The 24158-nt window shown below is 42.4% G+C and overlaps 1 protein-coding gene across 3 annotated transcripts in view; it reads right to left on the reverse strand.

The window, feature by feature from the left end:
- MKLN1 (muskelin 1) overlaps nt 1-24158 on the reverse strand; it is a 104042-nt gene that overhangs the window by 30180 nt on the left and 49704 nt on the right. For all 3 annotated transcript variants that reach the window (XM_038154799.1, XM_038154800.1, XM_038154798.1), the window contains 4 exons: nt 24034-24146; nt 8000-8212; nt 5505-5726; nt 3833-3962 (listed from right to left, as the gene is read on the reverse strand). In XM_038154799.1, the coding sequence (XP_038010727.1) occupies nt 3833-3962; nt 5505-5726; nt 8000-8212; nt 24034-24146 (678 nt within the window). The remainder of the gene's footprint in view (nt 1-3832; nt 3963-5504; nt 5727-7999; nt 8213-24033; nt 24147-24158) is intronic.

Raw genomic sequence — 24158 nt, forward strand, 5'->3', positions numbered from 1 at the left:
CATGTGACTGCCAGTCCCACTGCAAGCCATTCACAAGTACCCTCCCTCCTTGTGATGCCTCGTGATTACAAAATCGGGAGAAAACTTCATCACAGGGATTCTGATGCTCACCAGGACCTGGCACCTCCCAGTGGATTAATTTTTAAAAAGTGGTAGGTGCAAATGATTCCAAGCCACTCCTTGTAGTTCCTATAAAGCGGAAGCAGCACCTCCCCTAGACTTTAATGGAGCAAGTCATGGTGAGTGATAGCACCAGGCCAGCTGTTGACACAGCAAGATAATGATCATCCTCTTGGATCTTTCCTGATGAGACTGCATCTGGCAGTCTGCCAAGGAGCAGCTAAGGAGACCATCTGAACAGTTTGGTTGTCATGTTGACAAAGCACCAATCCAATGTCCAGTGCTTGGGTGTCTCTGAGATTTTGGAAAAAAACAATCAGTCGGTAAATCTGAATGGAATTCTGAGCCATGGCAGCTCTGCAAGGCATCTCTAGGATTGGGTGACTGCCTGCCACCCTCCTCACCTTCACAGGTAGAGAAAAGGACTTGGGGATTAGTTCTGAGAAGCACCTCACAAGACAAAAAGCACATAAGGTCCTTCACAAAACAAAACGCTTCCATGGCAAGGGATGTGCTGGCCACTGGCAAGACCTTACCTGAACACAGGCACAACATGCCAGATGTCACTAAGAGGTGATAAAAATGACTCACTGAGGCTGCCTGTCTGAGCTGGATCCCAGCCATGCTGAGCCAGCTGTCCTATCTATTTTGATTCATGTTTTTCTGACTTTGCCTTGTTTCCTGGGCTGGGCTGTGTCGCCTCTGTCCGTGGTACTTAACCATGAAATTCCCCATCCATCAGGTGCACAGTTGTGTATGTGAAATGAGCACCTGCCCAAAAAGAGACCTGTGAGCTTCCCTGGTAGCTTAAAAACCAGGCTTAGCTTTAAAATCTGTAGGCTGCCCTTAAGAACCACTTCACCCCTACAATGAGCCACAAGAACTTTTAAGGCTTGCTCACATTTAACTTTGGAAGTTACTTGATGCCAAGGAATAGAAGATGCTCTGCCCATCCTCTTGCAGAAGGAATTCTCCCTCTGAGCAGGAACTCTGACACACCACCTGAGTCAGGGCCAGAGGGGATTGTCACAGAAACCTCAACCACAAATGCTACCATGAGCTCCCTCAGAGCTGAAATGACTGCCCACAATGAGTCATGGGACTAAGGGACTCAGGAAAGCTCCCAGTCCAGCCCTTAGGGACACCTGGGACTGGTGGCATCTCCAGATCACCTCTATGTTTCACATATAGACAATTTTTGTTTGCTGGGGTGGTTTTTGTTGCTTGAGTGCTGTTTATATGCTTTTTAAAGCAATTAAAATATAAAACTTCTCTAAAAGAGTGTCCATCAACACAAACATTTCCGTCTCTCCTCCAAACACAAACTCCATTCAACCGTACTAAAACACCTCTAATTTGCCTCTCTGCTGTCTTCCTTCACATCCAACACATCACCACAGCTGCATGTCTAAATTTGTTAGAATTATGTGTTTTACTTCAAATTAAGAAAATTTAAGTGATACTTATCACCCATCGTTCCCAAACACACCAGCCACCCAAGGGGCTGGTCACAGGATCAACATCAGAGGCACAAACAAAAGCAAAGAAACGCTGAACAGCACGAATATCTCAGAAGATGAGAGCAGCAAAATCAACATATCATTACCATGGTTTTATAGCATTGCAACAACTCTGTGTTACTGATAATCCTTATTATCCATTTCACTACTTTTTAAAAAAATCTCCCTACTCCACGAGATATTTAAACAAATGCACAATTAAGTTCTTTTAGAAAGGGTAAAAATCAAAATAGCTCAACTAAGAATAGAACTGAATGCCACATGCGAGCCAGGAACAAAATGTAATCATGGGACTTTATAGGAACATCTAGGTCAGGCATCCTCAACTTGACTCATCACACTGAGCAGCTTAAAACTTCACAGCGACCAGGCAGGCAATCACTTTGTTCAGACAGATCAAAATGGTATATCACTACCTAACAAGAGCACAATAAAGACTTGCTTTTTTGGGGTGAAAATAGTGTTGTCAACATTTGCCATCTGAATGTAATAAGCATTTTGTTCTCTTCCTGTTAAAATGCAAATTATCCCAGCGTTTTCTTTCAAAAGCAATGGAAACGTTCAAATCTCTTTGTTTACTTTCCACACACAGGAGAACAGTAAACCAAAAAAATCTACTTGTGAATTATTTCCAGTGAGTCATTTTCTTATTAAAAAAAAATACAAGATCTTCTATTCATCACTTCAGAGCCTGTGGGAATGGGGAGAAGGGCTAAAAATTTTCTTCATTTCTCATTTACTTTACTGAACACTGAAGTTCACGTATGAAAAGCAGAGCTCAGTGTCCTGACAAACTCAGTATCTTTAAATCTGAAGTAGACAAAGGTGTCAGCTTAATGCCATGTATTTTCAAGCTTCTGGCTATGAAGACATGTAGCTTGAAAAGATCAAAATGGCAGAATGTTACTAATTTCCTGGAGGAAAAAAACCCTATTCTTTAAAAGCTCTAAGGACAACAAAGGGAGCGTGGGTTTGTACAGAGCAGCACCAGACAACGTGCACCTGAATAAAGGAGACTGTCAACAATATGAGCTGGTTCTTTCTTGGAAGCACTTGAGTAAATAAATGACTCCAGAGATTTAGAGTTTGGGTACTTTTCTCCCTTATTGGCATAACTAAATTAATGAGCAAACAATAACTCGTCACCACCAATAATTGACTTGAAAATTTCAGCAAAATTACTTGCTAAAAGTTAAGCCTGATCAAAAGAAGGAGGGCAGCCTAAATTCAAGATTAATTACCTTCCTGGGGTTTTTAGTAACTGGAAGAGAAGACTGGGACTGAATATACAAAATATGAGAAATACTCATAACTTCTGTCCCACAGTGGTACACAGTGCAACTCAGATTTCAAATTCTGACTGGCAGGATGAAGATCAGGGTATTTGTAACAGGAAAATGATGTACTTATACATGCAGAAAGGCTTTTCGGGAAGAAAGGAACATTTTTCTCTGTCATTTGAGGAGAAAAGGCATGAAATCAGTTCTTCATGGTTATGTTACAGGCCTTCTGGGTGTTTTTAAACACTTCTGTCATACAGAACTACACACAGGATATGCAGCTCCAGTGCTATGAATCACACAGAACTGAAGCCCTGCTCCCTCCTCATCCTTTTTTTCACCCTTTTCTGATATTTATTACAAATATAACAGGACAACAGCTTGGTCTCATCTTTCTGGTGAAAATATCTTCTGTCCCTCTACTCCAATTCTCTGCCTCTGAGCACCCTACTGGCCTTCCTGCATACTATCTTTATCTTATGGCAATTTCCACTTAGAGAAAACTAGAAAGATTAGAATTTACTTTCTCCTTTCCAGGCCTAAAGACTTCTTTTTTCAGCTTCTTTTTTTGTCTTTGTTAAACAAAGAGTTTCCAGAAGAGGTATTTGTTCTTATTTTGCTGGTTTTTTTTTTCTTTTGAGGTGCTATGTGGTTTCATGCATCAATTATTTGTATTGTGCTCGAGACGGAGAGTGTCAAATGACACAAAGAACAGGAGAGCTGGCAGAAGTTTAACCTGTACACCGTGGAGTTTACCTGGGTATGGAGGGTTAGTTAAGGATGCCAACCTGATCTCACAGGTTGAACCTAGCCTTTCGCCTCCATATTTCTCCTTTTACAATATTTCATCTTTCCCAGTATATTTCTCATTTGTACCAAGGGAATGAAATGATTATGTAGTTATCCTCTTACCCATCCCTGAATCTTTCTTCGTGCCATCTGAGATAATGTCCACGTGGTCACTGTCCACATCATAACTGAAGAAGTCGTTCAAATAAGTCTTTGATCTCTGGCCACCAAATACATATAAGCAGCGATTTTTCTGGAAAAGGGGGGGGGAAAAAAAAATCTTTACAAGTTCAAGACAGTATGTTGGTCAACTGTGATCATTAACAGCAATATTTATCATAGTATCGTAAGTGGTTTGGGTTGGAAGGGACATTAAAGCCCATCCAGTTCCAATCCCCTTCCACTATCCCAGGCTGCTCCGAGTCCCATCCAGCCCGGCCTGGAACATTTCCAGGGATTCAGGGGCAGCCATTAATGAATCAAAAAGGAATAGAGATGTCTCTTCTAAGTTCAACATCATTGTGCTCAGGTAACTGATGCAGTCCTGCCTCATCCAGCTATAACTTCAGAACATTAAGGCAGCAGCTCATCTTTCAAGTTTATTATTAAAGAATTAACAGGCCCCATCTCTAAAGTCCATCATAAAATCACTGTTAAAAACACAACAGGAACAAAAGACAGACTGTAGGAGAAACCATGCAAGTACCAGCACATTACTAAATTCAGTACAGGCAAATGGCACGGAGCAAGCCAAGAATAACAGGTTTATTGCTTCTTTCAACTCTGCCAAGTGGAAAGTCCGTAAGAGGCAGATTATTTTTCTTTCAAATGGTTGAGAAAACAGAAAAGGACTTAAACTTCCATGAGCTGTACTTACAGAAACCAGTATTCTTACATTTACCACGGACACCTATTTGAAAGATCCTCAAGTCCTTGTGCAGGATTTTGTGGGGCAGTATGTTTTTGCACCAGATTTTAAAGAACCATTCAAAACAGAAATAAAATTAAAAGCTCAGAAAGCCCAGTATTCACTGTATAAATTCTGATCTTTCACTTGAAAGGGCAAGAGAAATAAAAACAGCAATTTCTTCAAATTGGTGGGGTTTGAGTTGATGGCACCAGTAAATATTTAAATGTCACAACATTAATTTTAATTCTCTTCAGTTCTCTTCTCTTAAATAGACATATGGTTGATGAACACAACTAGAAGGTGGTTTTTACTACCCAACGTAGAGTAAAATGCTATACACACCTCTCCCCCACCCTTCTGCTTCTCGATGAGGCTCTGGATGAATTGGCCACAATCCCAGCTGTTTACAGCTGTTTGCAGCTGCTCAGGACAACAAACAGCAGCTGGATGCTCCAGCACCAAAGGCTCTGAGGCCTGTGCAACTCAATGCACACCCATTAAGTCCCATCCCAGCAACAACACAGAGTATCTGCCAGACTAGAAGCTTCTAAATTGCTCTTCTGTCTTAAAAAGAATACATTTTTAGGTCAAAATGAACCACAGTCTTCGTTTCTATTTACTATTATTATATTAAAATTAACTCTTTAAAATTCACCTTGATTTTTACTTGAAATTTTATTCAGTTGGAGTCCTGAAAGCTCCGAAACTTGAATTAGCACCTCCTGCACTTACCAAAGCAGCATCAGAATGTCAGCAAACACGGAATTAACTGAGACAGCACATCACTCAGGAGATTAAAGAGCTCAAAATTTGCAAGAAAAACCAAAACCAGATGTTCTCCTTAAAGCCAGACATCATAAATCAAAGTAGGGTGTGGATACTCACAGAATGGAACAACATGCAGTGTCCTATCCGGGACTGGATATCCTCGGGTCCGGCGTTGCAGGAATCCTCCCTCAGAAGTTTCCACGTCTGGCACTGGCAGTCAAAAGCAAACAAGCCACTGAACTGGGGCTCACTGGCTCTGCTGTCATCCACACTGCCATTGCAGGTCAGGATTCGGCCTCCAAAGGTGTAGATCATGTGTTTTTCAGAATCCATGCACATCTGCAAGAAGCAGGGAAAATGTTATAAGCAGATAAGACCTGAACACTCCGAGATCTAATATTAAACACCCCTCTCCTGCAAGCAATGCCTACTAAGATAAGGCAGTGGTCTGCACATCTCCTGAGCCTCCAACAAACAAAAAAGGACACATTTTCATGGTTGTCAAGTCTTAATCTCATAAAAGAAATTTAAAACACAAGTCTAATATCTATATGCCATTTAATATGCAAAAGAAAAAACTAAATGTACCCTTCATCACCTACAAAACCTGCTGATTTCAGGGAAAAGTACTTGAGTGTCTTTCACAAGGATTCACAGGGCTCTTTTCCACAGATTCCACAGAAAAGATCCATGGGGATCTTTTCAAGCTATGTCCTTATAGCCAGAGTTAACAGAGTATCACCTTTGGCAATGGCTGTGCAAGGCAGAAATTCAAAATCACTGCTAATTCACTGCCCACCAATCAACTGATGCAAAAATCAACCTGTGATTTGTTACTGAGATTCCATCCCCAGTGCACATTTATGGTTACCCCCATTACTGGAACACAAAGTGGGGGCTTAACTCGGCCAAAGATTCCTCATGGGAGTGCAGCAGAAACATGTTTAATCTCCAAACCTAAACTGAGGTTATGGCACACATGAGAAGCACTGCAGCACAAATCAAACTAAACCCCCTGACTCCAGGTGATGTTTTGAGACAAAGTGCAAAGCAGAGGGTTATAAAATACCAGAGAGGGGAAAAAAAGCAAACCAACAAACAGACAAGATTACAGTAAGATAGGGATGCTACTCAGCAAAACCTACACAAAACACTTCTAGTGCAGCACATTTCTGAAGGTTAAATAAAAACTGCTATTGCAGTAGGAGCTGAGGGAGAGAAGAGGGAGAGCTGCAGACTGACAGAAGTCTGTGAGGCCCTTCTTCCCTGAGAGACAGAACAGGGAAAAAAGGAATCATTTCAAGAGGCAAGCAAGGTACCCAGAGTAGCCTTGCCAGCTGACAATTTCCTTGTGCCTCTTCCCCAACACCTGGGAGACTGGCACTGGTTATTAATAGAACAGAAAGACTGATTGGCTTTTGTTCTGCAGACATGGCGTATCTTTAATTTTCGGTGTCAGCAGAAAGGCACATTGTGCTGGCAAACAACAGCTTTGGTTACAAAACAGCCAGTACCAATAAAAGCTGATCTTGGGCTGCTTTGAAAATGAGTCCTGATGTGCTGTTTCTTGGCGATGCTTCATAAAAAAAAATAAAAAAATCAATTGAGAACAAACTACCTTTTTCAAGTAGACAAAAGCCACTGAACACAACTTAAGTAAAGAAGTTTTCAATTTGAACACGTGGACAGGTGTGATTTTTAAAGGATTAGTAGCCATTCCTCAAAAGTGTTTTAAGCTCTATAAAGAAAGCACATTCTACAATTTTTAAAGGTAACCAATTTGGAAAGAATCTTGCTCCTGTGCTGGCCTCAGTCCAGCAGCTTGCTTGGAGTATTCTTCCAAAGGTACCATACACAGTTTTACAAGTTGCTCCCCAAGGTCCTCCAGGCAAGGCATATCTGCAAACCCAGCTCAAGGAGACTGATTAAAACCAGATGAACTGTGCTTTGGGCTTTAATAAAACGTGTCTTAATAAAATGCATTTGTTTGCAAAGGTTTTTATGATTCTTCTGACTCGGTTTGATTAGAGCACCAGCAGCCTGTGGTGTTGAGCAGCAATGCTATTAGGATTTAATTGAGTGCAGATCACACCCTCTCATCCCTGCTCTGTTACCTGCTACAGCACCTCGAAATCACAGAGACTACAATCAAAACTGACTTTTAAACACTGAGAACCTGCAGCAGGAGGATGAGCATATTGAAACAGGATGAGCCCTGTGGCAGGGAGAAATGATGGGGAGGACTCCATTGATACCAGAAGGCTAATTAATTACTTTATTATACTATATTATTCTACACTATATTACACTACATTACATCTAAACTGAATCTGCCAAGCACTCAACTCTGCACACAACTGCACTCAACTCGTGACTGCCCCCCGACAGTCCTGACACAAACACACACTTGGCCCTGACAGGCCAAGGAACCAAAACACCATCACTCTGGGTAAGCAATCTCCATGTTGCATTCCACTTTGGAACAAACACAGGGACAGCAAATGGTAAGAATTGTTTTTTCCTTTCTCTGAGGTTCAGAGAACGTGAAACCCAGAAATATTCTTGGGAAGAAGTGTGCCTTGCTTTTCCCTGTGAAGAGAAATGTGGCTGACCTGATGATCAAACACCAGCTTGGGGCCTCCATCTGCTGCAGTGTCCTCGCTCAGCAGCATCCAGGTGTTGGTGTCGATGTCGTAGCGGTAGAAGTCACTTTTCAGGGACTTGCTGTTCCTCACAGAGGAATCCAGGTACCGCCCCAGGGTGTAGATCTGCCGCCGCTGGATGTCGATGCACATCTTGTGACAGGACCTGGCACTGGGACCGCTCTGAGAAAGCAAAGGACCACAAAAATGAAGAGAATAATGGATTTAATATTGCTCCAGGTAGGTTGCTAAGGGGAAATAAGTATTAGCAGCAGCTAGAAATCCTTGGGGAACTCAGGAAAATCTGCTTGTAATCAAATACAGGATTAATATAACCCATAACTTCTGTCCTTTAGAAAGACACCAGCAAAAACCTTAATGCATTTGTCACAACAAACTTATGATTTGAACCTTTTCTGTCAGATTCCTTAGAAAACAGACAGTTTCTCCCAGAAGTGATTCTCAGAGGCGTGTGAAAACTACTTGATCTTTTAAAATAACAGAAGTCGATGCACATGAGAGGCAAATTAAGATGTCACAGCCTATAAATAACTACACAGGAAGAAGATTAAGAAGTGCTCTATTACAAGAGCCTCTGTTTTATTAATAGGCTGTTTTCTAACAGATCATAAGCAGCCACTCCCCCAAGCAATCATATCCCGTAATGGCTCTGGGAAGGTAACAAAAGCACTCCCTGTCCTTCACAAATAGATATGGCCCTCCCAGCCTCCAGCTGAAAGAAAGTTTCCCACGGTAAGCAGAACTGCCCTGAGTTATGATCTTCAACAGAAACACACAGAGTGCCCCATGTCAAATAATTATGAGCTTAATCCATCCAGGAGTGCTCAAGTTAAATCACGGAGTAATTTATTTAATGATATTATGATGATGATTACACAGTCCTGGGCAGTTTCTTTCTGCTTCCCAAATCTCTTTTTAAGGCCCTTCATACACTTCTTGAAGCATGAGAGTGATGTTCTGGTACACCAAAACATTAGAAATCAAGGTTTGCAAAGCCTTACACGCAAAATATCAGACGAAAAACATCATATCATGAGTACAGATCAATTCTGTAGTTTATTTTGGCTCAGTTGGGTGCCAGGACAAAGAGAATGGCTCCCCACTGAGAGAGGGCAGGTTTAAATTAGATATGGGGAAGGAATTCTTCCCTGTGAGGGTGGGCAGGCCCTGGCACAGGGTGCCCAGAGAAGCTGTCCCTGGATCCCTGGAAGTGTCCAAGGCCAGGCTGGACAGGGCCTGGAGCAACCTGGGATGGTGGAAAGTGCCCCTGCCCATGGTAGGGATTGGAATGGGATGATCTTTAGGGCCCTTCCAACCCAAACCACTCTGAGATTCTATAAAAAAAAAAAAATCTATTAGAAACTATTGAAGAGTAAAGATTAGGCAAACAGGCAAGGATATAGCAAATCTTTAAAAATATTATTGAAGACTTAAAGAAGAGTAGCCATATCACACCAAATAATCAGCACAAAAGTTGCTCTGTGTACAACCTTATGTGCATTGCCTTACGAAAAAATCTTCATAATCGTACTCTTTCACTTAAATTCTTTTGAAATTTAAAGTGCATTAATGGAATGCACATCACTAAATTGGATAAAACAAGAAAGGAATCATTTCATCTTTGTTGTCAAAAGCCTTTATATTCCTGTTACAGAATTCAATTTCTTGATTAAGCAATGGTTCCAGGAAACTGTTTACAGTAACTCAAAAGACCATGTGAAGAGGTGAACTGAATTGTTCATATTGTGTAACTATGAAGCATTCTGTCGGCAATGATTACAGCTTTGAGGATTAGTTACTTCATGGTAATTAGGATAATTTTATTTTCTGAAAATAAAAGTACTGATAGCAATGAAATATTAGCATAAAATCCTGAAATGCAGCAAAAACTCACTGATTGCCTTTGGTCATGAAGGAAGATGACATAGAAGGCAACAACACAATTGTCTTTGATCCTAGAAAATACAAGAACAGCATCTTGCAGAGGACCTTGTTCCAAACACACGAGGGAGTTCCTTTGCATGAGAAGCACCAATCTGTGCACTCACAAAGGCAGCCCCTGGTTCACAAATAAATCACCCCAGTGCACAAAGTCCATCCCAACCATGGAGCGGGGACACTGAGGGATATGGCACCAGTCCCCTGCCCATGAGCACCTATTTGCCTTGGCACAGCTGCCTTGTGGGTGAGACGTGAGGACCCACCTGTGCTTTCTGACCCTCCCCTCCGGCAGGTCACTGCAGTTTTTTAATGGAATTGGACAATTTAAGAACCATTCTCCTACTCTCTCACCTCTACGCGGACTAAATTAAATCCTCCCAAACTTGTTCAAATAATGTCTTTGGCACTTTCAGGAGTAAATCTCCAATTTAGCAATTTCCAGATCTGCCTTGCCATGAAAAGCTACATCATCAACCAAAATTTGTCTGAGCACAGACACAAGGCTGAGACACTTCACAGCTCAATACCCATTTCAAGGCAATGGCACCAAAACCACAGTTGCTACACTAAATATGCAACATACAGATTACCTAAGACTGTTTTAAAATGAGAAAAGAATTTAGGAAAAATACTTTTTCTTCTTAATTATGTCATGGCCACATCTCACACAGTAATATCTGTTTTCTTAAAGAGCTCCTAAGGTTAACATTTCATCTCTACAAACACAGAATCTTCATCACCTCAAGTCCATGCAAGAACTTCAGCTCCACCAAACTGCAGAGCCTGCCATAAAATGAACTATCTCTTGTAATACAGGAAACTTCATCCAGTTTGAAACCTGCTCTCCAAGAAAACTGTGGAGTTCTGCATGCACACCACTCACAAGATCACAAGGAACCTGCCAAAGTTTCCTCCTTAGCCTACATGTTTACCAAAATGAGTAAGTAACTCCATTAACAGTGATACATGCTGGTTTGACATTTAAGGCAGAAAAGAGGAAAGGTCCAAATCTGTGTTCACTTCTGAGATCAGCTTGACCATGGCAGCCCTTGTATCTCAAATGCACTTCAAAGAGGGACACAAAGTCCATTTACAGAGTCACTACAAAAGAGTAAAACGTTTCAAGGCACATGTGATGAATCAAGTGCCCGTGGGTGGCTGCTAATGCTCATCCAAAGCCATGTGCTCCATGTGGTTACAACAGCAGCCTGTTGTTCACACGAGGAACACTCTGCCACAGCTTGTCATGGACACAGCAATCCAGTAAAGTCAAACAGGAAAGTTTGTTGATTCCACAAGCATTCAAAGAATCTGACCCTTTAAAAGCACTAAGTGAGAAACACTGATCGTGACAGAGACGACTCTCTAACCCAAGGTTGAAGAGATCAAGCATGGCTAGAGGGCAAAAGAGCAACCTTCTGTCGCCCTGCCAGGATGTAGGCTGGCATTAATTTAATTAATGTCCCAGGCTGAGTGGATCTTACCGGAGATCTCTATGCCCTTCTTCAAATTCAGGCCTTATCACCAAGTCAGTTTTGACAAGTTGCTTCTGTGACTGTCTGAACTCATAACAAACGTGTGCAAAACTCCTCATCTCTGGAAGTGTTCAGGGCCAGTGGAAGGGACCCTCAGCAGCCTGGCCTAGGTGTCCTCACCCATGGCAGAGGGGTGAAACCAGAGGGTCTTTAAGGCCCATCCCAACCTAAACCATTCTGTGATTTTATAATTAAGTACTTTACTTTAGATCTGGTTTCTTCTAAGTTGTTACATGTGGAATCCACATTTTTGCAGATGAAGCTTCATGACCTGAGGTAGCAGAGGTGTCACTTCCCAAACAGAGCCCATCTTCCATAAGACTCTGATAGTCACATCCAGCAACAGCACCCAAACGACCTGAACAAACACTGCCTCTGGGGACTCCTTCCAATCCTCATCAGAAAGCTCCTGGCACACACACTGCAGAAACCACACGTGAAAGGGGCTTGTGACTGGGCTAAGTCCTTATTCAGATGGCAAGAAGTGTGTCAGGCAGCTTTGGCCAGTGCCTCAGCTGCTGCCAAGGCTGTGATGGCAAGAGGAAAGCATTAGCATATCACATTTCTAACCTACAGGACACCAAACAATACCAAAAACTACGAAGCACAGGCACTGTTGGGTTTGTGTGGGACTCAGTAAGTGCCCGCACAGAGCCAGGACTGACCTGAACAAAGTGGCTCTGTGCCACCCAGCCCCACCATACAATCAGCACAGCACAATAACAGCTAAAACAGATTAAACAGCATGTGCAGGGTCCTGTTTGGAAGTGCTACAAAATACCAAGCTTTATGCCCAGCTCCAAGGCTCTTCTTTAAACAGGCTGGTGTTGATGCAACTCCTCCGGTCTCTACAGCACAGATAAACGCCCTGGTGAGGGTGGGATGGTGGGGAAAGGAAGAGAGGCTGTATGGCCAGGAGCACTTAAGAAAGGCTTTCAATCCTTTAAGCACCCAGGGCCAAATAGGATTTTTAGGTTTCGTCAGTGCTACACCAAATTCAATTGTGCAATGCCAAGTGAATACACAGTATACTTTATGAAAAGCCTTCTCAACATGCTAAGCCACTTTATAAAATCTAATTAGAGCTTTCTTCATTTAACTTGCAAATGCTGAAAGCAATTATCCCACTTAAGGACTAACTTACAAAACGTTTTCAAAAAGAAACACAACAGCCCTGAGAGACAACACCGCCTCCTTAGAATAATTGATTTGTTCCTATACAGGGGAGAAAGGATTGGGACTCAACTCCTTAGGGTAGGGTCTGCTCAAATCACTATTTATGCCAAAATCAGCAGGCATCATCTTAGCAACAGCATCCTGGAATGCTACATTAAGGCACAAACATGATAGCTTTCATTTTTTGGTTTGTTTTTAAATAAATGTCCTATGAACCTCCTTTAATGAGAACATGACCGCAGGAAGCCGGTTCCACTGCCCATCCCAAACAAAAACTGGGGGAGCCTGGCTTCTTCTGGTTATCATAACCTTTTGCAAATAAAGGGGTTTCAGTTGCAAGAAAAATCTGTTTTATTCAGACCAATCCAGATGAAAAACCTCAGGAGCAAGCCTGGATCCTGTTCAAGAGTCAGGGAAATAAAAACAAAGAACAGCTGACTAATTCTCCGTTCTTGGTCCTGTAAAAGACTGAGCGGAATGTGAACACTGCCTCCAGTATGAAGTTCAAAAATAAGCGTCATGAGGTAAATGCTCTTGTCCTAAAGCAAACTAGGACGAGGACATAAAAAGACACAAACAACCTAGTTTGTTTCCAGTCCTGAGAGCAGCCTGTCAGGCAACAAATAGTCCCTCCTGCCTACACACAACTGCAGAGATTAATTGCTCTCGTTTCCCAGTTTTGGACTATAATTCGTTTCCTCCTCCACCCCCCCAAAAAAACCAAAAAAAAAAAAAAAAAAAAAGGGGGGGAAAGTTCTTCACAAACTTGAAAATGAAAGGAAATGCATATTATTCCTGGCATTAATTCAAGTCCATGTGCTTTAAGATTAGAGCTTGTTAGTGCTTTATCAATGCCAGTCTACAGCTAATGCGCTCCCAAAATATTTAATCTGAGCCACAGCAAAGATTTGCTTTGCTCTAGATGAGCACTAAATTCAGCAAGAGAAAGAACTGCAGCCATACAACAAAATAAAACACTTTCATCCCATACAGGTTACTCACAGACGGCATTTTAAGTTTATCATAACCTAAAGGTGCCAGAAACATAAGAAAATAATTTAATCTATTCTTTTTTTTTTTAAGGTAGTATGGAGGATTTGTATGATCCCTCAACACAAAACAGGAGCTGGGAGCTATTGTATTGTTCCTATCACCCATAAAATCACTGATGATGTGCCAGGAGCACCAAATCACCAGAGGGAGGGTCCTGCATGTCCAGTCACACAACAGGAGCATCACAACCGTGCTCAAGGCCACAGCTGCCCAGCACAGGCACATGGCACGGGCTCAGAGCCCCCTGTTAGGGTTTCTTCAGCATGAAAGACCCTCCCTCAAACAGCACATCCCAATTTCCTACTCTGTATGATGACAGAAACCAGTGTCACCCATGTCATTTGATATCCAAGACTAGACAGTTCCAACGCTAGAATTAAAAACCTTTGGATGTCACACAGGGTAGACGCAGCAAAGGACTGAATATTTCTAGGATTATAAAAGGGGGATTTACCTCAAAAAAGAGTTTTTTAGATACTCTAGGTATACTCCATTCTTTAAATTACTCTGCAAATAATCCCTGGAAGTGTTCAAGGCCAGGTTGGATGGCGCTTGGAGCAACCTGGTCTAGTAAGAAGATGTCCCTGCCCATGGCAAGGGTTTGGGACTAGATGATCTCTCAGGTCCCTTCAAACCTTTAACATTCCACGATTCTTGCCACTATTTATAAAAGTAACAGATATTCCAACTTAATTTTAAGGCTGCTTTACCAGTTATAAAGAATATTTCTGAGAACATGCAAGTTCATCAGCCACAGAATGGTTTGGGTTGGAAGGGACCTTAAAGCTCATCCAGTCCCACTCCCCTGCCTTCCACTATCCCAGGCTGCTCCAAGCCCTTGGGACTGGACACTTCCAGGGACATGGCAGCCACAGCTTCTCTAGAAAACTGTTACATATAAATTAAATATGTTCTGCCAAAAATATTTTGGGAAGCCTAAGAAATAGACCAGAATCTATCTAAGAATCCTCATGCTGAAAACTCCTCAGGACCAGTACTAGAAAGCCATGAATTTACACAATTTTTCACATAAGAGAGTTAAATGCCTTATGATAAATATTAGGCTTGGATATTAAAAAGTTATAATTAACTATTAATAAGTCCAGGCACAGCCAAGACAGGAAGACACCCTTGGTCAGGCAGTTGACACAGAATCTGAGCTATGGCTAATCTGCTTACTGATGCCCTCCTACAGCGATGCCACGGGATAGATTTACAGCAAAGTCCTTTCTGGGCATCTGACTCAGACATGATGAAGCAGATTAAAGTCAGAGGCAGCTTTTAGCACACAGATTTGTTTGCACATCTCTTCAAGGTGGGAAAACAATGAAATTAAACAGGATGAAGCTTTCTTTTTCCCCTTTCCAAAAACATGTGCACATTTGGGACAGTCTTAATTTCCTACTGCTGATGCTGCGCGGCCTTGAGCTGAGCCTGCCACAAAGAGACTTTCCCTGCTTAAATTAGAATTAAAAAAATAAATGGCCTGATGTTCTATTTTTGAAAGATGGTTCAATGAGCTTATAAGTCAAATGATCAGGCTCAGAGATCATACAACACAATCCTTATGACAGCAGTGGGCTGGTTTGATGACCCTTGACAGCTCAACCCTTCCAGTCCGACACGAACTTGACTCCAAGTCTTTGCTCCATCCTTCAGGGATCAGCACAGGTTTATCAGTGCAGCCCATGAGCATTGCTATGAAAACAAAAAGATAATGCTCTATTCTCATGAAATTATTATTTATTAGCCTCCCTGCCAGCCTGCTTGTAGAAATAACTAAATTGAGAGTATTTTCATAAAGGAATGAATTAATACACAATCTTCTGGCTTCTGATGTGCCCTGAGCAAGGCACCTCTGAAGACCAAGGGTGTCCTCACAGCTGAACTTTCCAAAGCACCAACGCTGTGCTTTGACAGCTGTGCTGCCTGAGTTTTCCCACAGTGCAGAAACAGCTTTGGCAGCCACTACCAGAGGAATTGACAGTGCAGGAGCCACATTCCTGGATGTCCTGAGCTCTCTGCTCTCACACCAAGGTATCATCAAGGCCTTCCAGCAGCGCATAACACCATGGATCTTATGTTGTAGTAGAACATCTTAAAAGCCAGTGGAAAGGGGAAAAAGCTCCCACATCTTCAAGCATGCAAATAGTGGGAAATAATCTGTGGCCTCTCAGTATTTAAAATGGGGTTAGAAAAAAAGATGAAGGGGGACTTTTTACACAGGCAGGACAAGGTGGAATTTCCTTCTAACAGCTGATTTAAATGTCTTCTCTTTTCAGTTTTAAACTGAAAGAGAAGACATTTAAATCAGCTGTTAGAAGGAAATTCTCTGCTCAGGAGGGTGGTGAAGCCCGGGCACAGGGTGCCCAGAGAAGCTGTGGCTGCCCCTGGATCCCTGGAAGTGCTCAAGGTTAGGCTGGATGGGGCTTGGAGCCACCTGGGTTAGCGGAAGGTGTCCCAGTGCATAGCAGGGGGTGGAATGAGTTGATCTTTAAGGTCTCTTCCAACCCAAACCATTCTGTAATTCTTTAATTTATTTGAAGAAGGTTGCAGGAATGTGTATGAAGGTCTTGTGCAGGCTTTAGTTTACAGTCAAAACTAAAAGTCATCCAACCTTTGTGATTCAGCTTACAAATGCAAACAAGAGAAGCACTGAAGGAATACCCCAGTACATGGCGACCTTGCAGCAAAAGGACATCAGTTCTGTGCTATTTCTAACAAAAGGCACAATTCACCTGCAAACAAAGCGCTGCTCACACTGCTGAAATGTGAAAAAAGTTTCAACTTCTTAAATTCTACCAAGTAAATTGTCAGTTTGTTCCACATCCACTGCTCAGCTCTGCTTTCAGCAAGGCTGATGAAATGTAACAGACAACCCACCAGAGAACCAGAGCTTTCACCAGCTCCAAGATGGGCTCTCAGGACAACGTCCCTCGTGTGCCGAATTTAACTAACCCCATTAACAATTGCAGGATGTTGAATGAGGTCATTTTTGCATGCATCACAAGTTCACTCTGTCCTCTCATTACCAGTAACAATGGCCAGCAAAGGTCCAGCCAAGAGAGATTTTTCCATAGACACAAACTACTCGGCTGAGCTACAGCCCCACTTGAAGACCAAAAGGCTGAAGAAGTTTAACTGGTTGCTTATAAACTGCTTAGCCACAAAGGTTACAAGCAAGGCTACACTTTTGGAAGTTGTTTTTTGTTGGTTTTTTTTGTAATTAATTGTCCTTGAGATGCTGGTGATAGACAAACATGAAATTCTAAGTCTAAATCCCTTGACAGCCACATGCTTTCAGATGTTTCTGAGAAAGTGAAGACAGTTTTGAGCTGTGACAAAAGAGCAGTTTGCACCTGAAGGTGTTGGCAAGTTGTAAAAGTGGCTGTTTAATTTCCTAGAGCCCAGTATCAGTAACATCTCCATCACATGCAAGCCCTGGAAAATTCAAGGATTAAGCCCTATTAAACACACTAAGCTCTTTCAGATAGATCTGAATTCAACACATCATTGCCCCAGCTGTTGTGCCAGTAAGTCCTCTTGAGACACTCCAGGAAGCTCAATTCCCAATTACCTCCAAAACCCAGTTGCTGAAATACCTCGGTAGCAAGGTCCACAAAAACTTACTACATTTTCAAGCACGTAATTATCCAGACAATTTAGCTACGGATTTGTCTGTGATACTACTTGAGACTGCTTCCCCTATGTTACCACCTTGGGATAACTGATATTTCTTTAGGGATTTCTGTATTTGTACAGACTGAGCAATGTTAATGTAACATTAATGTAACAAGTCTCTCAGTGTAGCTGAAATAAGACATTTACTCCCAAGGCAAAGCTGACTGGTGTGTGAAGCTACTTTCACTCACCGGCAAAAGAGTTAAGTTTTCCTTCCACCTCTACATATTCTCCTATTTCTTTAAAATCCTTTTCTTTTAATCCCTTCAGTGTGAAATGCTGGGGTCCTGGCATTCCAGCTGGCTCATCTCACAGGTGCATAGTTCTGTGTCTTTAAAAGCCAAAAGGATATAAATCAGAATTCCTTGTACCAACATCCATCTCTTCACTAAATCTTTACCTGAAAATCCTGTAATGTCGTTTTCCCCCAGGATGCATCCACAGCCACCCAAGAATGGCTCTACAGTGCCTCGTCTACAATTTACAGGGAATTGCAAAATGCATTAGGATGATGCAATAATATCCTAATAAAGCCATGTAAGTAAAATAAAGTTCCATTCCAGACCAGAGATCAGAGCATTAAACCCATCATAAGCTGCAGCTGAAGTGGTGATTTTTATCGGAACATAAACGCCACAAATCAACTCTGCCTGATGCATTCCTTCAAGGACTAAAAGTAGTTTTACTTTGCAACTGAAAGCTTTATGATGACTTGGATATTCAGCATAACCTGAAGACTGGCACACACAAGCTCCAGGGCTGCCAAAATTGTGCAGCCTCCAGAACATTGGGCACAAGGCATTTATTTAATGCTCCTTTCTCCATGAGACTGACTTGAACAGCAGCGTGTGGAGGAAAAGGACCTCCACACATTCAAACACCTGGTGTGAGGAATAACTGAAGTTTGGCTGCTTTTCTGGGCTTTTTTTCCTGCTGGAAGCAAGAAATACAGGCACCTAGTGAGGGAACTGAATAACTTAAGACCCGAAGCTGTTTTCAAATATGGATGATCTTTTCCTTAAAAAAATGTCAAAGTTAAAAAAAAAAAAGACAAATAAACCAGGATTAAGAGGACAGACCTCTTGAGGCACACAAGATAGCATAAGCACATAAGTTAGTTTTAAAAGGTGAAAACCTTTTCCAAAAAGTTTATTTAAAAATAAATTATTTTAAAAGCTGAGGTGTTACTCCCTCAACAGCGTTTTTTTGTTTTTTGGGTTTTTTTTGCTTTAGGCTGCCTGAGTGGAAATCACCGGGGATGTCAGTTAGGCATATGTGAAAGTCTCTCTCAAACATTCTGGTGAAAGAATACTTTCTTAGAACATTTTAAACCATTATGCTACTAAATAGGAAGGAAAATAACCCATTAGCCTGTGATATTTAGGATCAGCCTAGGATACTTTTCATTTGGTTCACTCCAGCATCTGCTGTCTTTGTCCCTACTTTTGTAGGCATTTGCACTATTTAGGGAGTTGGCTCCGAGGTACGTCTGCAGTATCCAAGTTTCTTTCAGGGACAGCTGCCTTCTCCCTATGTGCTTTTGCAGCACCAGGAATCTCCTACAACTGAGCATCTGTACCACTGGAACTGCTCCGCAGTAGGACATGGCACACTCGCTGTATTAGATCTCAAGCCCGTAAACATCACAATATTTGCAACAAAAAAAGCCCCTCAAGTCACTTGATGTGTCTTCCAAACCGTACCACCATCTGTGGGAAGAAGTCAATATTTGAGACTGGTTCGGTTCCTACACTTCAAACAGCACAGGGTAAAAGCTTTACACTGATAAGCTCATGTACTTTTGCATCACACCCCCAAAAAAAAAAACAATCAGAGGTGTCACAAACTCCTAGGAAAAAATGCTTCTGTGGTAACATGACACTGAAAGATTTGGGTAAATTCATCCGTGTCAACAAATGCAAAGAAATGCATGCAGAGACTGGAGAAAATTTAACTGGAAATACAATAGCAGCTGAAAATCCCCCTGGCTCTCACCATTAGGAGATCTTTCTACACTTGTCAGCTTTTACTTTCAGCATCCTGGAAAAGCACTTTCTGTTCACAGCAAACTGTCACCTCACAATATACCCATTTTCTACATCATTTTGAACCTACTGAACAGGAGGCACTTGTTGACCTACACTTTCCTTCATTGTGAGCAAAGATTCATCCTCTCAAGCAGTTAAACCATGACAAGACCTTCACTTCTAACTTTGGTAAGGAAATACTTCAACAATTTTTGAGAGAAACACAGTGTCACCTAAACCTACCCATTTACACAATTTCCACATCCTTCACAGAGCTGATTTGTGAGCAGGATTTTCCTCTGAAGAAGCCAGAATGAGGATGAGTCAATGCATTTTCCAAGAAGTAGCACAGAAGGTACCAATCAGTGCAATGACACTGTTTGAAGGGAGATCCCCCCGTCTCTTGTCTCTAGGAAATACTAGAACAAGGTACAGGAATACCAGAGACACACAAAATATGCCAACTATCATGCTGCTTGATCCTCATTTATCTGATCTCCAGAGGCATCAACACCCCTCAGCATTTTGATCCTATTTCAAAATCCCCTGACTATCAATTTACACCAAATGAGGTCTTTCCTACATTTAAAACTGTCCTCCTGCACTGATTTTAACTAAATTACCCATCAAAAGAGAAAGCTGCTGCTTGGAAACTAGAAATAGACATCAAAACACACACATGAAATTTCCCTGTTAACTGACAGTGGCAAGAGTAAAAATGTCCAAGGAATGACAAGGTTTGTTTTTTTAAAACTATTTATTCCCTAATCCTGAAGAGGTCTACAGCCTCTAAAAAACCCTGAAGACAACAGCATTTGTCAGAACATTCCACTTGATTTAGGGTAGAAACTTTTAAAGGCTCTTAAATGAAATCCATTTTGGCTGTGCCCTGTGCCAGCTGATTCACAGGGCTGTCACACACTCCAGAGACAGAAGCTGTGGGTAAACTGAGAGGTCCTGAGCTGCTCCATGGAGCATCTCCCTGGAAGGATTCAGGCTTGAGGAAGAGGATTTGACAAGCACAGCAGGAGCCCTGCTGGATCCGTGCTCTGAAGGGATGGATGGTGGGGTCTGTCTGTCCATCAGCAGTGGTGGTGTGCTCACCAGCAGGTCCTGCAGACCCTGTTCTCATGCTGCAGGTGATCAGCTACTCCAGCAGTGCCCTGAGCATTTTGTCCAGACACACAAGACAGACATAAGGAGCTGGAGCATATCCAGGAAATAGAACAGAGCTGGGGAAAGGTCTGGAGCAGCAGGAGGAGCTGAGGGAGCTGGGAAGGGGCTCAGCCTGGAGAAAAGGAGGCTCAGGGGGGACCCTGTGGCTCTGCACAAGTCCCTGACAGGAGGGGACACCCGGGGGGGTCGGGCTCTGCTCCCAGGGAACAGGGACAGGAGGAGAGGGAATGGCCTCAACAGGGACAGGAGGAGAGGTTGAGCTTGGATATTTGGAAAAATTTCTTCACTGAAAGGGTTGTCCATCCCTGAAACAGGCTGCCCAAGGCAGTGATGGAGTCCCCATCCCTCAAGGGATTCAAAAGCCATGTGGATGTGAGACCTGGGGACATGGTTTAGTGGTGGTCTTGGCAGTGCTGGGAGAAACTGCTGGAGTTGATCTTAGAGGGCTTTTCCAACTGAACTATTCAATGATTCTATGAAAAAGAGCTATGAAAAATCAGCTTTGGTGGTCTAATTGTTAAAAAAGACAAATACAACTTCAGGTGACAGACATCTCACTGGAAAATGTTGAAAAACAGCAGCAAAACCATTTTCTAAAAAGGTCACACAAGGTTCTCCTAATGCACTGCAACAGAAGCTCCCAGTACCCTTATCCCAAAAGCATTACTCTGCATTATCCCTACAATAACACTGGACAGGATGCAACTTTCACCATATTTCACTCTTATCCAAGTTTAATTATTGAGTGGCTAATTTAACCACTGTCACTGATTAATTAGAATAAAAAGCCAGAAGCAGAACTAGCACAATACAACAAAACAAGATTAAGCTCCACTGGAATCTACTCTGAATATTTTTTAAAATTCCATGTCAACAGACATTTCCTTTTTGCAAATTGTCTGTGTGCAGTTGATGTCCCTATTAGAGAAACATCTGGAGTCTTTGTTTTTGAATATACTTCTCAACATTTGACAGTGACCTTTCCAATTCTAAATCAGGTTTCATCCAGACTCTTTGGAAAAAAAGCCACAACCCATTGCTGGTTTCCAAGTCCAGCAGCTGCCAGCTCACTGTACCTCAGAAAGTCACCAAAAACCCTGAACTACACTTCAGGAGGCCTCCTGAACGCTGCTGCATGTATCACAGAATCATGTAATGCTTTGGGTGGGAAGGGATTTTGAAGACCATCCAGTGCCACGCTCTGCTGTGGGCAGGGACACCTTCCACCATCCCAGGTAGTTCCAAGCCCTGTCCAACCTGGCCTTGGACACTTCCAGGGATCCAGGGGCAGCCACAGCTGCTCTGGGCACCTTATGACACCTCCCAGCCAGGAATTGCTTCCCAATATCCCATTTAACCCTGCCCTCTGGCACTGGGAAGCAATACCCCCTTGTCGGGGCACACCATGCCTTTGTCCCAAGTCCCTCTCCAGCTCTCCTGAAGCCCTTTTAGGCACTGGAAGGGGCTCTGAGCTCTCCCTGGAGTCTTCTCCAGGTGAACAGCCCCGGCTCTGCCAGCCTGGCTCCAGAGCAGAAGTGCTCAAGTCCACATCATCGAGGCCGGTCCAGCTTCTCATCCACCAGCATCCCAAGCCCTGCTCCTCCTCCTCCTCAGGGCTGCTCTTGGATCCATTCTCTGCTTGGCCTCTATCTGCTCTTGGAATGGCCCCAATCCTTGTGCAGGACCTTGCACTCGACCTTGTTAAACTCCACAAGGCTCACAGGGGCCCCACCTCACAAATTTGTCATGCAGAGTCCTTCCAGAATTCCCTTTCCAAAGCCATGTTTCTCCACACTTCTCTTTATTAAGTACATTCCTTCTTCAAAACTCCTCACACATTCAGCAAGTCTCCACTTTTTAAAAATTCCTCTTCCTCTCCTCACTAGACCCTTCCCATCTTCCATCTGAATTTCCCAAGCTTCCACAACACTCTGCTAACATTTTTCCCTCCAAAATCCCTTTATAATAATTTAATCACATCAACCCACAACTCTTCTACTGTGTCTCCTCCACAGCTCTCCTTTTGTGCATTCCTCCTTTCTCCCATCCCAGCCAGGCCTCCTAAGCTTTAGAGAAACTCAGCTGGATGTGGCACAACCCCAGCAAGAAGGGAATGAGTACCTTAAACACCAGACTGACCCACACTGGTTTGTGCTGGAAGAAAACACAGCAGCCCCTTTTTGACTAAACAGTACATAAATAGAACAATTTTACCTCTCCACAGCTCTGTTATGACAGAAACCAGAGTATCACGTTGAGTTTTGTTATTGCCCATTTTGTAAAGGATGTTCCAATCAGTAAGTACATGACACAGAGATTCGAGGGCTACAGGAAATGCCTGTGAGATTTTATTATTTTTTTTTCAGCTCAGGCTATTTGTCCTACTTGATCACAACCTCTAAAAAACCTTTGCTATGAAAAAAAAAAAAGAGAATATTAAAGTGTTATTTAATCTGGTAAGGAAGCTCATGAAATTAGCTGTGACAAGAAACTGAGAAATACAAATGAGAAACAAGATGTTTTTATACTGTTTTCAAATAGCTGAGGAAATCAACTCCTGAATTTGTCAAAAAGTGGTGGGATCTCAAACTTTTCATACGTCCAAGAAAAGGTGGCATGAATTTTCCTCTGACAAAGTAATGAACACAAAATACAATAACCACACAAAACTTGAAGATTTCAGTGTACAGTGAAATGAATTACAGAAGGCAAAGGTCTTGGACTTTTTTTGTCTGGTCCTATAACCCAAACAACGTTCATTTCAGGTTTCATACGTCAAATACTGAGCAAAGCAGGCCAAGGAAATTGTTCAAATGAATTCCACGAAAGCTCTCGGGGTTGTGTAGCCTTTGGCAGTAACCCCTGTCCTCTAGATTTCCATCTGGTAGTTGTCCATGTCTATTCATTTTTGACAGAAGCGAAAAAAATAAACAATTGGTTTTTGAAGCTCAAACACCAGGATCAGGTCTGAAATGTTCATTAGCAAGTTCTTGGAACCTTCCAGTGGGAGGTGTCCCTGCCCATGGCAGCAGGGCTGGAACTGGATGATCTTTAAGGTCCCTTCCAACCCAAAATACTGTGATTCTGTGATAAGTCTGGTTGTTCAGCCACACAAAATTATTTAACTCACGCTCTACTTGCTGAGCTGATTTTTTGGCCGATCATTTCTGCTTTTGAGAAATAAACCTTTCCCCTCCAGGAATCTTAGCACTTCAAAGCCACCTCCAGCTCATATTTTCCCCACGTAAGCATTTCAAAAGTCTTCAGAACTTGAAGGTCTGAACTCTGTGGCTCTCACCCTTATACTGCACTTCAACACAAGTACTTTAAGAGCGGCACTTTTGAGGGCAACCATTGATGTATTTTTAAAAATATGGATGTTTGCAGGACTTACCTCTTTCTCAGTATCCCTGGATATACAGGTCCACTGGTTTTCCTTCACACTGTATGCCCAGAAGTCAGCCAGATCCTGAGTTCCATCCCAGCCACCAAACAAATAAACAGTTTCTATGAAAAAAA

This window comes from Motacilla alba, chromosome 1A (assembly GCF_015832195.1).
Source record: "Motacilla alba alba isolate MOTALB_02 chromosome 1A, Motacilla_alba_V1.0_pri, whole genome shotgun sequence".
NCBI classification, from domain to species: domain Eukaryota; kingdom Metazoa; phylum Chordata; class Aves; order Passeriformes; family Motacillidae; genus Motacilla; species Motacilla alba.